The following is a 16,827-nucleotide window of genomic DNA, read 5'->3' as shown; positions in this document are numbered from 1 at the left end:
TCACACATTGTGTATCACATGTTTCTTCATTCACAGGCATCAAGACTGTATCTATATTGTAGCTCTGTATGTTTTGTATTGTAATTTGTACTCGTTCACTGCATATTATTGTTTATTGTTTCGACCTCAGGTCACAGTCAATTCCATTGTCTCTCACGGCCCGGCGTCAGTCGGCCGCAATATAAGCTGCCTGGATCTGTAATAAAGTAGCAGTAACTTTTACCTGCTCGTTTCTTTGACACCTTACAGATCCATTCATTCATTCCAACCTTGACTTCCATAGACACTTGGTTGTCTCTCAATCTTTCAGAAACACCTCATCCATTATCATCCTACTAATATCTGACGTCTTCCCTTTAAAAAAGTTAAAGGGGAGGATGTTAAACTAATCAGATATTAGTGTCTGATACGAATGGGAAGGAGTCATGTAGAGGTAAGAATGACCAACAGATAGAATGATTAAGGTGAATGTAGCCTACTTGTCTGATTCAAGTCTTCACCTTAGTGTTTTTATCCTCTAGTAAAAACGCTGATAGGTTGGTAGAAAGAGTTCATAATTGTACTATTCAACATTATACTCAAGTAAAAAGTATAATGTTGAATAGTAGCCTACAATTACTTCTGGTTTCTTGTTTCACTTTAAAGTAAACGGCCCTTTTACAGCAACACAGATTTATAGTTTAATCTAAATATATACTGTGCTCATGTTGCATGTAACATTTCTGAGAAAGCTACCAGAAAGTAAGGTTTTGGCTCGTGTTGACTTATTGATTTCTAACAATAATTATAGGTCTCACTATTCATTGTTTCCAGAAGCTTTATTGCAACTGCGCTGACTCTTTTATTGGCTATGTCCAATATGTGTGCCTCCCATCTCAAAAGAATTAATGCTGTGTATTGTTATTTTAGTTTGAAAGGAAATCCTGGGAATTGTTACATAAGGTCACAGCTTTAGATAACTCAAATTGCCAACCTCCTTGTTCTATATGTTTACCTCCTTGAGAAGGTCTTACAACTGGGTTTACAAGGTGCACATCCAGACAAGCGATTGATTGACTTTTATTTAAGCCGTTTTTACAGTTGTATTAAATATGACAGCCCTCGAAAGAGCGATAAGATGTACGTCAAGGTATCTAATAAGTAGAAAATACTGCGGGAACATAAATCTACAACACCAAAAGTGCAACATTCACAATCCATGTGTCAGGTAGGTATAAGGTTCTGTGAGGGACCCCGTAGACGGTTATAACTATAACTATATATATATATATATATATATATATATATATATATATATATATATATATATATATATATATATATATATATATGCTTATTAAACATATGAAATTAGGTATGGAAACCCCGTTATCGCGGTGCTTTGATTAGTAAATGTAGGCTTAAGAAGAGTAGCAGGGGGTCTACCCCAGACACCCATACTTTCCATGTAAAGGCATATACCTTAAGACAAAATTGATATTAATGGCACAAATAGGCCTATACTAGGCCTAACCACTTCCAACCCATCCTAACTATGCTACCGTAGGCTGTGTTGTCCACAGATCCCAGTTCCTGCCACCAGTTCCCTTAAGTAGGATATACATAGTAACTCATGGGAAAAGGTTACTTTTAAACTTATAGTGTAGTACAAATTTAAATTATGCGACTGCCTTCTAACTTAACTTTTTCTACAGTTTTTTGGTTGTTAATTATGAATTTACCTTTAATTTTTGGCGCTCGAGTGTAACTAACCTGTAATTATTCCCTGAAGTCCATCCAACAAGGGGTTTCCATACGCGATCTTCACAAGACAGAGCACGGGTACGTCTTTTTCAAACGGTTCATATCCCATCCGGCAAGTGCAATAACCTGTTAACATATGGGTACCCAACCCCCCCAGGCCAGTACTAAACACGGCAAAGGGACATTCCATTTGGCCGACAACAAACAGATGCACCGCCAGTATCAGAACCCCTAAAAGTGTAGAAAAAACCAGTTGAAAAGGTAAAAACAGGTGCGGAGCTAATATATAGAATTACCTAGATTATAGTGAGATTATAATGAATTTGACATTTATATGGTAAAACAAGATTTTACAGCAGTCTGATTTCTGGCAAGGGGTGACTGGAATATTTACCACATTTTGTTTATGTTTATGTCTTTTTTATGTTATGATATCTATCTGCTTTTATTTATGTTTTTACGTTCATCTGCAGGGGCTGGTACTAAGCGTGGTGCACATTTTGCATGTTAACTGGTAGTTACTGAACTAGAGGGACACCCACTACTGTACCCCTCTAGTTTTACCATTTAACCTATTTTTGTCAGAAATGCTTGGTTTACCCATTACACCCCTTCATGTATATGCTGACATAATAAAGGAGACCACTAGGCTATGACAGACTGGATTATTTGTTTGGAGACAAAGAAAATTAGTGTAGTGCTGATATTCATTGTAATTTAACCTCCCCTGACCTAAGTGACCCAATGTACTGAGTTCGTCATGACAAGAGGGATTAACATACACCTAACCTGACCAAGGACACCATACAGAGATGCATCCTAACCTAACCTAGAGTGTTGGGTCCTACCTGACTAGGGGGAGTTAAAAAAAATTAGCCTCTTTTAATGATTTTTAATGAAATTAGCATATCTAGTGTTTGTAGGTAAATACTCTAGACAAGCTCCAGTACCCAAACTGCCATGACCTGCAGTAAGACTACTGTGAAGTGTTTATTTGGGTAATTCTAAGGAAGAGTTCTGCACAGAGACATTGTTTATTAAAAAATTTTTTGACTGAACAATATAGAAAATTGTTAATGCAGTAGAGGTGAGATAGCTTGATAAATCTACCAAAATAATGTGAGAAATTTACTGTCTTTTGTTTTGTGTTTTTACACAGAAAACCAGCGTGACACCATGTTTAGTACCAGCCACTCAGTGATTAATGTAAAAACATACATAAAAGTTGGTATATATATATCATATTATTCAGTAAATTTTTCATGTTATCTCACCTCTACTGTATCATATACACCCTTTTCTATATTGTTCAGTAAAAAAAATTTAACTAATAAACAATGTCTCTGTGTAGTTCTTCCTTAGAATTACCTGTCTTTTTGTCAAGTTTCTAAACACTGAGTACATATCGCATATCAAATTGATCTTGCTTTAGCTTTGCACGCCGAGCCTCACTTCATGTTTACTGTTGAGCAAGGTTCACTAGCCTATGTGCTGGTTGCAGTTGATATTGGTTTGTTAAGTAGTTTTTTGTAGTTCCCTCATGGGAAAACTGTATGCTCCTGGTCAAAGTTTGTTCATATTTATAAAAATAAATTTTACTTTATGGTAGTGTCACTCCACAAGACTTTTTTGTTGTCGTAGTCTAGTGTTCATGGTCATATGTTCTACTGTTAGGACATTTATTTATATTTTGATAAAAAAGATCGCAGGCAGATCTATTAATGTAAGTTTTATTTGAAATAAAAGTTATTGGCATCGTTATGAAAAGATTTCATTTTGATTGTTACAGTGTGTACTACATAATAAAGGTTTGAATCTTACAGGTATGCTCCAGTTAGTATGGCTTATGCTTCTTATCAAATGACCAACCCTCAGAAGATGAGTCAGGAGCCACCAGTTATTATTATGCATGGATTGCTGGGATCCAAAATGAATTGGAAATCACTTGGAAAAGCTATCAATGCCAAGACAGGAAGACTTGTAAGATTGAGATTAATTATTTCAGTATCTTTGTACACTACCTGTATGTATAAGATATTCATCTAGTATAGCTATTTGTGGAAATTAGTGCTATACACTGTATTTCTCTGTTACCTTAAATTGTAAGAGCCTCAGATGAATGTATGTTTTAATTATAAAACCATTTGATGAGTATATGTAGACTGAGAATGAATACAGTAATGGGTAAAAACTGGATGTATTTTTTGCAGTGTTTTTAATACTTTTTATTAAATTTATAATTTATTTACATCTTATGTTTGTGTTTGATGTTTATTTCCTGATTGTTATTTCATCAATGTTTCATTAAAATTTTATTTGTATGGACACTTGATGCATTTTTTACTATTTAGGTATTAAGCCAGGTACTGTACTATCTTTTGAGCAAGGTTTGCCCTTGTAACCAGTACTTTCATTGTGCTAATATTGTAAATTACTCAAGCATTCAAGAAGTTTTGAAACAGCCAGGCTAAAAAGTAGAGTTTTTCTTTTTGAAAAAATACAAGTAGGTGTTTGGAAGAAAATTGAATTTTTGATTTGCTTTTAATGCATTTTATTTATTTCAGGTGTATTCAGTGGATGCTCGTAATCATGGCGATAGTCCACACACACCTGACATGAGCTATTCACTGATGGCAGAAGACCTCCTGTATTTCCTACAGGAGAGAGGTATCGAAAAGGCTGTGCTAATGGGACACAGCATGGGTGGGCGTACAGTCATGGCTGCAGCTTTAATGGAGGTATGGATACTCAATGGACAACTTAAAAATTGATTATAATGACTTTATTGATTGGTAATTAAGTATTTAAAAGGATGTGCTTGGTATAGGTAGGATATCTTTGACTTTGTGTTGTTGGGGTATAAGGCTAACTAGAAGGTAGAAAAAATGTTTGATATCATTATTTGTTTAGTTTGGGTAAGTAGGATGGTTGATCTGTTTTTAAAACCTGGTAGTATAAGCAAAGTATCTTATGAGCTTTCTTTTGGAGCAAAGAGGAGTGATTGCTAGCGGGATGGTATATACAGTGTGCGTTGTTCTGTACATACTGTTAGAGCTTGCTTTTGACTCATTTTTTGACAAAACTAGTGATAAAGGAGTGAGCTCTATCAGATATTTTGGTTTTTTGAATTTCTGAGAATATCTAGGTTTGCTAGCAAGGTTGCAGCAAAACAGCCAATTAAACAATTGTAGTTGTTGTATCATAGCCACTAGATTTATGAAAGTTACTGATGTGAAACATACTTTTTACAGTTTTTATTCAAGTGTAGGCATAACAAAGCATGATGAAGGACATCAGTTTTGAATAACTTCTATTATATTTGATGCCAAAGAAGGTAGCAGTTTGCTTTCTGTTCTTCATATTTTAATAACTTGATTTACATGTTGGTATCTTGCATGTGGTATGAGTGAAAAATTATTTTATATAAGGTTTACTTGTTTGCTAACATTTATTATATGTATTTCAACTTACATAACATTATATGAGCCGAGCAAATGAGTGTTTGACATTCAGTTATGATACAGATACCTGCAGGAGATGCTGTTTTTTATAAAAATATCAGTTGCATCATTGGAGTTTGAAATTTTCAAGATAATCTTTAAGACTTTGCTGTTATTAAATTTAAAGGGGTAATTATTTTCAGCCCAGCATTGTTGAGAAACTAATCGTATTGGACATCTCTCCACTGAGCACATCAAGCAGTATATCATCCCTTCCATTATTTGTTGAAATAATGAGAAGAGTGCAAGTTCCTCCTGATTTAAACATGCCCCAAGCAAGAGCATATGTAGATGAATTGCTTTCAACAGTTGTACAGGTATGTGTCCCATAATTGTTGTTGCATTGCATTTTATTGTTTACTGAAGAGAGTCACTTTGAGCCATGGATTAATTGGGATCCATACTGAAGATTCTTCGGTTTAAATACTTCCTGTCTGACTATCATACAGTTTCTCAGGATTTATTGTGGCCTCATACAGGTACATCCTGTATTTTTCTGTAGTCATTTCTAAAAGCACCAAATGTTGCTAAAATGCGTAAAATACAAAATTTAATGACTTCTTAGATTCAATGACATTGAATTACTGCATGCATAATAATACTGTATTCTGTATTTATGAAAAATCTCGGGAACCAATTGTTGGATAGTACATTGTCCTGAAATTGTCATACTTTAGATACAATAGTCTATATTTTACTTTACTTTGATAGCATAGTTAAACATAGAGTATGATTGTTTGTCAGTACAGGTATTTTGAAAAGTTCAGTTTAGAAGGGATTATGTCCATCCGAAGTACATTTTGCTTGTTGCTTTGAAGTGTTTGTCAGGCATAATGAAATAGGAGGTTTACTTTAATATATTACTATGATTCAGTGAACTGTGAGCATTTTCTGTTTTAAGACTTAACATTTATCATTCTCTCTGCTTGTTATTTGGCTTCTTTGCTATTTAATTTATGGTTGAAGAGCCACAAAATGAGTTTTTATAATATATAAAAATATTGAACAGTAATTTGGAGTATTTTGAAGAATTTTTTGTTAGTCATACAAAGTAATTAATTTCCACAGGAGAGAGGTATTCGTCAGTTCCTGCTCACCAATTTGGTTCACACAGGGACAGGTTATAGCTGGCGTGTCAATATAGATTCTATTGCCAAGAATTTTAACCCTCACATATCAACGTTTAAAATTCCTACCAGAACTGTGTTTGAGGGGGAAACTGCATTCATTGCAGGCAGCTTATCAGACTATGTAAGGTAAGTGAATGCATAATGTGCTTAGATTTAGTAGATTGCTTGTAATTTGCACAATTCATTCTTGTTTATTTCTGATTGTATGAGGTTAACCCTTTCATGTGTTTCAAGACACTTGGTATAACTACTTTGATGATGATGATGATAATTGATGATGGTGGTGGTGGTGGTGGTGGTAGTGAGAAAATATCCCCTCCTAAGAGAAATGGAATTTTCTTACAAGCAAGCAGTTCTGTTTCTTCAGAGGTACTAAGACTCAGTACAGTATTTAATTAGTTGGGAATTGGAGAATATAGGTATACTGTACAAAATGTTGCACTTTACAAATGAAAGGAAAAAGGAGCAATCAGAACATGTAATAGGTAAGGGCATGATTCCTGTGCTGTTTTTGACAAATTTGCACTTTTAGTTTGCTACATAAAACAATCAAGGTATCCATTGCTTGGGAGGAATATTTGAAGCAGTGAGATGTGACCTAGTATGTAGAGCATAAGCAAATTAATGTATTCAGCACAAGCTGAGATCTAACAGGTTTGGAAGCAACATGGTAAAAAGTAACCATAGGCAATCCCCCAAAATTTGTGTACCATGATTCCCACAAGGATAGGCAAGTTGCATATGTACTCAGGTTTGGATAAAATGTGTAAACAACAACTAAACATGATAGGTAGGCTCTTGTTGACTTACCATGCTCTTTCCAAGATGATGATGATACTGATGTTATTATTCGGAACTGTTATGTATCTGTAAGGACAGATTATTGAACAAGAACTAAACATGATAGGTAGACTCATGCTGACTTACCATGTTCTCTGTAAGATGTATATATTATTATTATTATTATTATTAGTTTTTTTTCTATCACAGTCATCCTATTCGACTGGGTGGGTTTTATAGTGTGGCGTTCCGGGTTGCATCCTGCCTCCTTAGGAGTCCATCACTTTTCTCACTATGTGCGCTGTTTCTAATAGGACACTTTTCTGCATGAATCCTGGAACTACTTCTGCATCTAGTTTTTCCAGATTCCTTTTCAGGGATCTTGGGATCCTGCCTAGTGTTCCTGTGATTATGGGTACAATTTCCACTGGCATATTCCATATCCTTCTTATTTCGATTGATACTTATCAATTTTTTTCATCTACTCTGGTGTCCCATGGTATTGCAAAATCAATGAGTGATACTTTCTTCTTGATTTTGTCAATCAACATCACGTCTGGTCTATTGTTACGTATCACCCTATGTGTTCTGATACCATAGTCCCAGAGGATCTTTGTTTGATCGTTTTCTGTCACTCCCTCAGGTTGGTGTTCGTACCACTTACTTATGCAAGCTAGCTGGTGTTTGTTGCACAGGCTCCAGTGGAGGGCTTATGCTACTGAATCATGCCTCTTTTTGTACTGGTTCTGTGCAAGCACCGGACATTCGCTTGCTATGTGGTTTGTGGTCTCATCTTTTGTATTGCACTTCCTGCATATGGGTGAGATGTTATTTCCATCTATTGTTCTTTGGACATATCTGGTTCTTAGGGCCTGATCTTGTGCCGCTGTTAGCATTCCTTCTGTTTCCTTCTTGAGTTCTCCCCTCTGTAGCCATTGCCATGTTTCATCGCTGGCCAGTTCTTTTGTCTGTCTCATGCACTGTCCGTGCATTGGTTTATTGTGCCATTCCTCTGTTCTGTTTTTCATTCTTTTGTCTATATTTCTGGGTCTTCGTCTACTTTTATCAGGCCTTCTTCCCATGCATTCCTTAGCCACTCGTCTTCAGTGGTTTTCAGAGATTGCCCCAGTGCTCTGCTCTTGATGTTGACGCAGTCCTCTATGCGTAGTAGCCCTCTCTCACCCTTCCTTTCATGTTATGTATAGTCTGTCTGTATTTGCTCTTGGGTGTAGTGCTTTGTGTATTGTCATGTGTTTTCTAGTTTTCTGGTCTATGCTGCAGAGTTCAGCCTTTGTCCATTCCACTATTCCTGCACTATATCTGATTACTGGTACTGCCCATGTGTTTATGGCTCATCATGTTTCCAGTGTTGAGTTTTGACTTGAGTATCACCTTAAGTCTCTGCATATGTTCTTTCCTGATCATATCCTTCATCTCTTGGTGTTTTATATCCTCGCCTTCTATTATCCCCAGGTATTTGTATCCTGTTTCATCTATGTGCTTGATGCTATTCCCGTCTGGTAGCTTTATCCCTTCAGTCCTTGTTACTCTGCCTTTTTGTATGTTGACAAGGTGCAATTTTCTATTCCAAACTCCATCCTGATGTCCCCAGATACAATCCTTACAGTCTGGATTAGGGTATCTATTTCCTTGATGCTCTTACCATACAGCTTGATGTTGTCCATGAACATCAGATGGTTAATTCTGTTGCCTCATTTGATGGTTAATTCTGTTGCCTCCTTTCTTGAGTTGGTACCCAGCATCCATCTTCTGCAGTACTTTTGTCATGGGAATCATGGCTACTATGAAGAGTAGTGGGGAAGTGAGTTGCTTTGAAAGATCCCTCTTCTGATGTTAACCTTTGCTAGTCTTATCACAGAGCTTGTAAGTACCGTATTTCAGTTGTGCATTGTATTTTTCAGGAAGCTGATCGTGTTTTCCTCTGCCCCATATATTTTCAGGCATTCTATTAGCACGTGTGCGGTATCATGTCGAAGGCTTTCTTGTAGTCAATCCATGCCATGCTTAGGTAGGTTCTCATTCTCTTACTATTCTTCATTACCATTTTGTCTATTAGGAATTGGCCTTTTGTGCCCCTACACTTCCTTCTGCAGCTTTTTTGTTGGTGGGGGATGTTTGTTTGTATCCTTTACGTAGTTATATAGCCTTTCACTGGTGATACCTGTTAGTAACTTCCACATTATTGGTAGGCAGGTGATAGGCCTGTGGTTACTTGCTATATTTCCCTTGTTCTTGTCTTTCTGTACTAAGGATGTTCTCTGTGTGGTCATCCATTTGAGTGCATGGTGGTTTGTGATACAATGCTGGAGTTGTTCTACTATTTGTGGGTGTAGGCTCTTGAAATTTTTGAGCCAGTATTCATGGACTTCATTGAGACCTGGGGCTTTCCAGTTGGGCATTTTCTTTATTTGATGTCTGACTGTGTTTGTCGTGATCTCGGTAAATTTTTTTTTTTTTTTCTCCCAATTTCTTCTGCCTTCGTTTCCTGGAGCCATGTTGCATGTTTGTTGTGTGATACCCAATTGCTCCATATGTTTTCCCAGAGTCTCTTACTTGGTTTGGCTTCAGGAATTTCCTGGTGTTGTCTTCCCCTCTTAGTTGGCTGTATAGTCTTTTTTGGTTGGTTCCGAAGAGTTTGGTTCTGTTGGTATCCTTTATTCTTGTTCATGTACTGTTGGAGCTCATGTGCTTTGGCTCTAAGCCTCTGTTTTATATCTTCTGTTGTGTTGTTTAGTCCCTTCTCCTGTACTTTATATTTCTCATTCAGTTTCTAACTCTTTTTTTCTTGCTTCTTAGCCTCTTTTCCACCATCTCTTTCAGTTTACTCAAGCCAGATCTCATCACCATGATTTGTTTTTCCAGGCACCTTTTCCAAGGCGGTTGCTGTTTGGTTTCTGTTGGGTTGGTTGTGATGGTGTTGGTATTTGTATCCCCATGACTTCTACTACTAGTCTTGCTCCTGCATATGCCAGGTTATTTGTTTCTGTGATACTGGTGGTGCGGATTAGTCACATTATTTCATTAACTTGCCTTTTTTTTTCCCTTAGTTTCTTTGTGTTGTAGGCTTTCTTGGAGGGGATCTGTGTTCTTTTTGTATCTGGCTTCATCCATTGTCTCATCTTTTCCACCCATTCCGAGCTCTCTGTTATATCTTCGGTATTTCCTCGTGTGTCATTGTTTGGTAGCTCATCATTCCTGTTGTTTTCTGTGTCATCGTCTCTTGGTTCGTCTTCTTGTCCTTCATTGCTGGGTGTTATTTCTCTTTCCGGTTCCTCTCTTTCTGTTGTGGAGAGCCAGTTATTTTTCTTTATGTTCCTTACTTGGTCTGCCTGCCTCTGTTCCGTTTAAGGGGTGTTATTTTTCTCATTCCAGATGTTGACCAGTCTTCTTCTGTATCCTCTTTCTGTTGGGTTGCTTCTGATGTAGCATCTCCATATTTCCTTATTTTCTTCTCTTGTCCATTTCTTCTTCTGGTTTGCCCCTGTAGCTCGAGTCTCTGGTTGCTGGTTACTGTCGTTGTGGTGGTCAGTTGCTGGATGACGACCTCCAAGTACCTGACCGTCCTCCCCGTTGATTGGGTTGCATACCTGGCTGCCGGATGAAGCTCCTCTGTTGCCAGAGGTTCCATTTACGTCATTGTCGTTTATTCTTTCGTTTCTTTCCATCTTTGCTGAGTTTTGCTATTTAACCCATAGCTGGACCCTACCTCATTGAGAATAGGTACTCATTTACAGCTGAGTAGACTGAGGAAATTAAGGTAAAGATCCTTTCCCAAGGAATCAATGCCGAGGAGAGCAGTCACCCATCCAACAACTGACCAGCCCCAATGTTGCTTAACCAGTCCATCTATGAACTAAACCACTCTGCCACGGTGCCCATATTATTGTTATTATTATTGACAGATTATTGAGCCTATGAACTTTATATTGATTTCCAAGTCCAAATTAAAAAAACTAGGTAACAGATAACAACCTTTCAGAGTGACATGAGAATTTGAAAGAATGGATATAGAATTGGAAAAGAAATGGAATAAGCTGATAAAAAGAGCTAATTAAAAGATATCTTGTGAAGGAAGGAATGAAAACTTGATCCTTGGAAATTTTAGGATTAATGATTTTAGATTTTTTAGAGTTCTTTAAATAGGTTGACCTCGTATGAAAGGTGTAGGATGGATCACATTACAGACAGAGTTTACTGAATCTATGCTCCTAACTTGGATGAACAGTGAGATATTCCAATTCAGGTAATAAAAGAGTGAGTCACAAATTCAAGGTATAACTGCAGTTAAAATAAGAGCATTTGGGTGATGGTTGAAACAAGTGGTATATCTTGTTGAGAGCATGTTGATCATAGATATACTCCTGAGGTGTAAGGCAGCTACTGGTGTTTAGTATAAAACAAATGTATAGCATATTACACAAAACAAAATGCTCGTCCTGCATTTTGTTAGACCATCCAGACTGAAATAACAGGTATGGCACTCTGAAAAATTAAATATTATTATTTCTTCGTTGTTTTGTGTGGGGAAGTGGGAAGTTATAACAGCTATTCTTGCTTGCTGGCTTGCTTTTGCAGCAATTTATGTGGTCTCAACATAACATAGGACAGCATTATGGTTTTTTTTGTATCTTGATCCTTGTTTTATGTTAGTGAAAATAAGCATATCCTAATAAGATTTTGTATGTGGCCAATAATTGCACAGCATTTCTATTTTTGTGGATGCCATTGGAATGAGAAACCAGATGCCCTTATCTGCTCCAGTCCTAAGAAAAAATGACAAAAGAAAGGTAAAGGAAATGGTGGTCACCCTGAATAATTTGGAAGGTTGGTGATCACAATTTAGAAGAAGAGCAAGGCTACCTGGATTAGCGAAATTTCTAAAGGCAAAATAATTTTCATCAAATGTACAAATTACTTTTAATTCTAGTTTGGGGAATGAAGTGGAAGCAGCAGCAGCAGCAGCCTAATTATCAATGCAACTTTCCAGACACGTGGGTGACATAAGAATACAGTACATCCAATATTAAAAAATACTCATAGTAGCACGAGTCTTGAAATGGAGAAACAAATCCATAGTTATGCATGGATACATATATTTAATTGTTTAGATTTTTTAGATAAGGAAAAAGTTGAAGGACAATAATGCTGGACATGTCAAATTGTGTAATTTTTATAAGGCAAGTTTTAATTAATTTTTATGTATAAAATATTAACAGGAAACAGGTTTGATTTCATCACAGAGGAGAAAAGTAGAAATAGAATTAACACTAGATATAAAATAGCACTCACCATTATGGAATTGTGATATTGGAATTATTCATTCTCCAGTATAGTCCAAAGATTTGGAAGAAAGCTTTCTTATTGAATGCAAACAACTGAAGATATCTGGGATGAAAGGGAAGTTAGAATATGTATGGAGGATGAGTCTTTGTCTTTAACATGCTTATGAAAAAATGAGTAAAAAGTCTTTGATAAAGAGGAGAAAGTGTCTGAGAAGACGAAACTTGAGGAATGCATGGCAGAAATTGGAAAAGGAGCTGATGTTGCTTTGCAGCTGGATAAGGATATAGAAGAAATCCTATATTCAGGTGATTCTTGAGAAAAATAAGGGACTTTTAGTGGAAATGAAACATGACTCGTCATTTTGGTAAGAGCATCTTGAATTGCACTAGCTTGATTCCTCAGTTTGATTCAGTCACTTTTGAAGACATCGAATTGAAGTTGTCGATCATTAGCTGGAATAATTTTTCCTTATTTCTTTTGGCTTGATAGATAATAGTCACTTAGTGTCTTATACTCTGAGAATTAACTAGGACGAAATCATTAATGGACACTACTACATTTTTTTACCAGGAATAGCAACAGTTTTTTTGTACAACTGCTTAAAGAAGTCTTAAAAAATTGGAGGAATGGACAAAAGCTAACAGCATTGTTTGCTCTTGACACCACATTTATACTAGCTTCTGAAATGGAAAACTAGTGATTTCTTTGTCGTCTAAAGTCTTTTATTTTGGTCTATGGTGAAGGTGATATCTAATGAAAAAACAAAAGTATCTTCATTTGACTCCATTGTATCATTGTACTGTACATAAATACAAAGCAAATTGCAGCCTGTTTTAGTGGAAAGGAGAAATGTCTGGTATTTGATGATTTACTTAAATACTCTCTCTTGGATTTGCAGTAAAACTGCTTTTTTTGAAGGTGTTGGTGGTAGCAAATTACTTCACTTAGACTTTGTGACTAAAAAGAGATTACTATTCTTTAATTTTTCTAAGTGCACCTCCTGAACAAATACTGTGCTGTACAGTATTACCTTGCTGAGTACACATCCTGCTGTATTAGAACTACATAACAGTCGAATTTGTAATTAGCCTTCAGTTATGGCTGTAACTCACCTAGTTTGCTAACAAGTGGAATAAAACTTTGTTAAAAGTTTTATGTGGTACCTCTTCATTACAGACCTGAGGATGAGGATGCAATTCTGGATTTGTTTCCTGCTGCCACATTCCACTACTTGGATGGTGCGGGTCACTGGTTACATGCAGACAAGCCGCAAGAATTTCTTAATCTTCTGGTGCCTTTAATACAAGGATGAACTTGAATCTTTAGTAGTTTTTTTTCTGATAAAAGGTGCTTGTTATTGAAGAAAAATGGGATTATTACGTTCAGATGCTGAAGATGACAAGCGTTTGTTAGTATTTTAACATTGTCAGAGATTCTTTTATATAGATACGGGTAATGTCTACCTAATTTTTCGTTAATTGTTGCGATTAGTCATTTTATAATTTGTTGCATTTGTTTTGAATTTTTTGTTGCACCATCTTGGTTTTAAGTCTTTGGTTCCAAGTGTTGCCTGTGTAAGTTTTGGGTCTGTTTTCACACAATTTCCTGTCATTGGTCAGCCCTAGCACACACTATTATTACTCACTATTTTTACACAGTTGCTTGATTAAAGTACTTAATAGTCATAATTTTGTCATGATTATGATGTAAATACAGTACTTCTAATGGCTGTGGGATATTCATATTGCTGTTGTAGCTTTTGTAAACTAAAGGATTTATCATAACCAGTATGTTGTGGTAATGTTGCTAGAATAAATAACCAAGATAGTGTTTTTGCTGTATCACACATTCTTTTGACTAGAACAAAACAGAATGAGCAGAAACATAACATTCATAATGTAGCAGACTTTATTTTTGTATCTTTTACAACAATGAAGGGAGAGGTGAAATGTCAGATTTGATTTCTTTCTCAGATAGATATTATTATGTAGTTTAGCAAGGCCTGTGAACAAGAATTTTCAGGTCACAGTTACAGAATAATAGGACTTTGTGTATTTTATAATGCACAATTAAGTACATTGCATAATTTCCTACATACAATATAGTGGTTCAAAGAGGGAACAGAAAGTAGGAGAATGTTGCTATTTTGAAATTATTTTTCCATACCCATTTTGCTTATTTTTACCTCCCTCTGTGAAACACTTAAGGGATAGCAGATGCCTCTGTCTGTTTGTCCGTCCATCCAAAACATTTTTTCAGTCATTAACCTCATAAGTATCTTTGTTCATATCAGAATTTGGCACAAAAATTAGCTGAAGGTACTGATCTGAAGTTATGCCAAGTAATGTTATTCAAGACTTGGATTAATTTTTACGATGAAAATGGAGGCTGACACAGTGGCACCTTTTTGTTTTAAGACAGTACAATGAGCAGTTTCATGAGTAGATTTTAAAGAATATAGTGACTGGTGTTAGGATTATTCGGTACTAATTACCTTTTGACTTTACCCCTTTTATGTGTACATTGTACTCTTGAAATAAATGATAAAGCGAAAGGTCTTACATTGAATAATATATGGTACCTTTAATTCAGTGTTGTTGAATGTATAGGTTGTTTTATTTATTTTTTATGAATCAGAGTTTTAATCACTAAAAATTGAGGATTTTTGGAGCTTGGCATGGTTTAAGTAACCACATTTACATGAATCAGCTAGTCTTGTAGAAGTCAAGTTGAAGTGAATGGCCTCTCAGTTTTTAGAATACTGTATAGTGTTTCAGGTGTAAGACCAGTGAGATATCTTTCTTTATTAAGCTTGTAAAATGGCTTATTATTCAGTCTGAAATTTTTTCAAACTGTGTTTTACCTCATCCAGCTGTGTACAAAATGTTGCACCATCTTATTTCTGATATTCTTTACAGTCAACAGGTCATAGAGCATCTGTTTATAATACTTGGGTAATCTCATTTAGTTTATGTTATGGTATTCTTGTGAACCAGTAAGTCATTGGTGATACAGGGAAATTTATCATCCATTAATTTGGTTTTATTAATAATTTAGGCACATATTTAAATAGAAATTACCTAGCTATTGTTTCAAAATGTTATTACTTTGAAGAACCAGTTCCATTTACAGCTTCACCACCTGTCTTCCTACAGTCCTCCAAGTGAATGGGAAGTCCTTGGGAAGCCTCATTTATTTTAAGATAAGATTAGGAGAGTTGTATATTGGGTTTTTGTGACATTTGTGGTGAATATTTGCATATTAAACTTGACTTCCATATTACTTAACGTATATTTAAAATTAGTTTTATTCCTAATTATATTAAAGTAGGTGAAGACATAAAATGAATTTTTCAGTTGAAGAGGTTATGGGGATGTGAGTTCAAGTAGTTTTAAATTTTAATAGTAGTTGAAAGATCTTAAAGCCCTCTAATTAATAGTTTTCTAAATTCCTGTGAAAGTACTGCTCTCCAGTTACAAAGTGTCAAGTTGAACTATATTTGTTTAGTCATTTTGTTTTAGTGATGTATGAATATACAGATGTTAGGGTTTTGTGCACACACAAACTGAAGACTCAGAAACAGATGTATTGAATGCAGCATACTGAATTGCTGCGAGTAAGTACTAGTATGAGATTATTTTCACACTTATAAGTTGTGAACATGAGGTGATTTGACATTTGGCAAGAAGTCATCTTTATCGTTATTACACATTACAGATGCTGAAAGTGAATTGTTTCTATGTTCAAGTGCCTGATGGTATCTTATTAAGTGTTTGCCAAGAATCTTTTAGATGCCCAGGTGTGTCATTGTAGTTTGTGTAATATATTGTAAAACTTGTAAATATGATGAAAATAAAGCAAAGAAAATAAAAATTAATTGAATGTGCTTTGATTTTTAATGATCCTTGAAGATTACTGGTAATTTAGCTTTTGTTCCAGTCTTAGAAGTGTATTCCTGTACTTATAGTTAAATACAGTGTACAGTGTACTGAATTGGGATGGTATTTAAAAGTAGTTTTTCCAGTCAACGATAACAGAATATGTCTTTTGACAGTGATCAGCTGCAAATGGCAGGTCCTGAACGTAAAGCCTCAGTTTTCAAAATTTTTCTTGTGTAATTAGGAAATACAATACAGTACAGTACTTGGATTTGGAGAGTGATGTAGTTATGGACAATTATACATGCATTCAGTATTTACTTTGCTCAAAATCTGAGTCTGGGAGACACCTACAGTGAGCCTTGCATGGCACACTAGTAAAATAATGATGGTTCTTTGTCATGCCCCATAGTCCCAGCTGCATTTCCTTTATTTTTCTTCCATTCTCTGTCCCCCTCCACATATCCAGAGCAAAGCATGATGGTGAGTCGT

General features: G+C 35.8%; 1 protein-coding gene across 1 annotated transcript; it reads left to right on the top strand.

Annotated features, from left to right (window-relative positions):
• Positions 1 to 935: 935 nt before the first annotated feature.
• LOC136849819 (sn-1-specific diacylglycerol lipase ABHD11-like) lies at positions 936 to 16,343 on the top strand. Its single transcript, XM_067123273.1, has 6 exons — positions 936 to 1,207; positions 3,567 to 3,723; positions 4,308 to 4,481; positions 5,387 to 5,560; positions 6,312 to 6,499; positions 13,634 to 16,343. The coding sequence occupies exons 1-6, from the start codon at positions 1,092 to 1,094 to the stop codon at positions 13,767 to 13,769; spliced, it is 945 nt and encodes a 314-aa protein (XP_066979374.1). The 5' UTR covers positions 936 to 1,091; the 3' UTR covers positions 13,770 to 16,343.
• Positions 16,344 to 16,827: the final 484 nt, after the last annotated feature.

Source organism: Macrobrachium rosenbergii, chromosome 21 (genome assembly GCF_040412425.1).
Source record: "Macrobrachium rosenbergii isolate ZJJX-2024 chromosome 21, ASM4041242v1, whole genome shotgun sequence".
In the NCBI taxonomy this organism is placed as follows: domain Eukaryota; kingdom Metazoa; phylum Arthropoda; class Malacostraca; order Decapoda; family Palaemonidae; genus Macrobrachium; species Macrobrachium rosenbergii.
Note: the sequence above shows the minus strand (reverse complement) of the source record. Positions and strands in the feature narration are given on the sequence as shown.

Bases quoted from the DNA above. Each gene is read 5' to 3' on its own strand.
- LOC136849819 (XM_067123273.1), top strand. From the start codon at position 1,092: ATGACAGCCCTCGAAAGAGCGATAAGATGTACGTCAAGGTATCTAATA. The intron at 5,561-6,311 runs GTATGTGTCCCA...TAATTTCCACAG, and splicing joins TGCTTTCAACAGTTGTACAG to GAGAGAGGTATTCGTCAGTT. The intron at 6,500-13,633 runs GTAAGTGAATGC...TCTTCATTACAG, and splicing joins AGCTTATCAGACTATGTAAG to ACCTGAGGATGAGGATGCAA.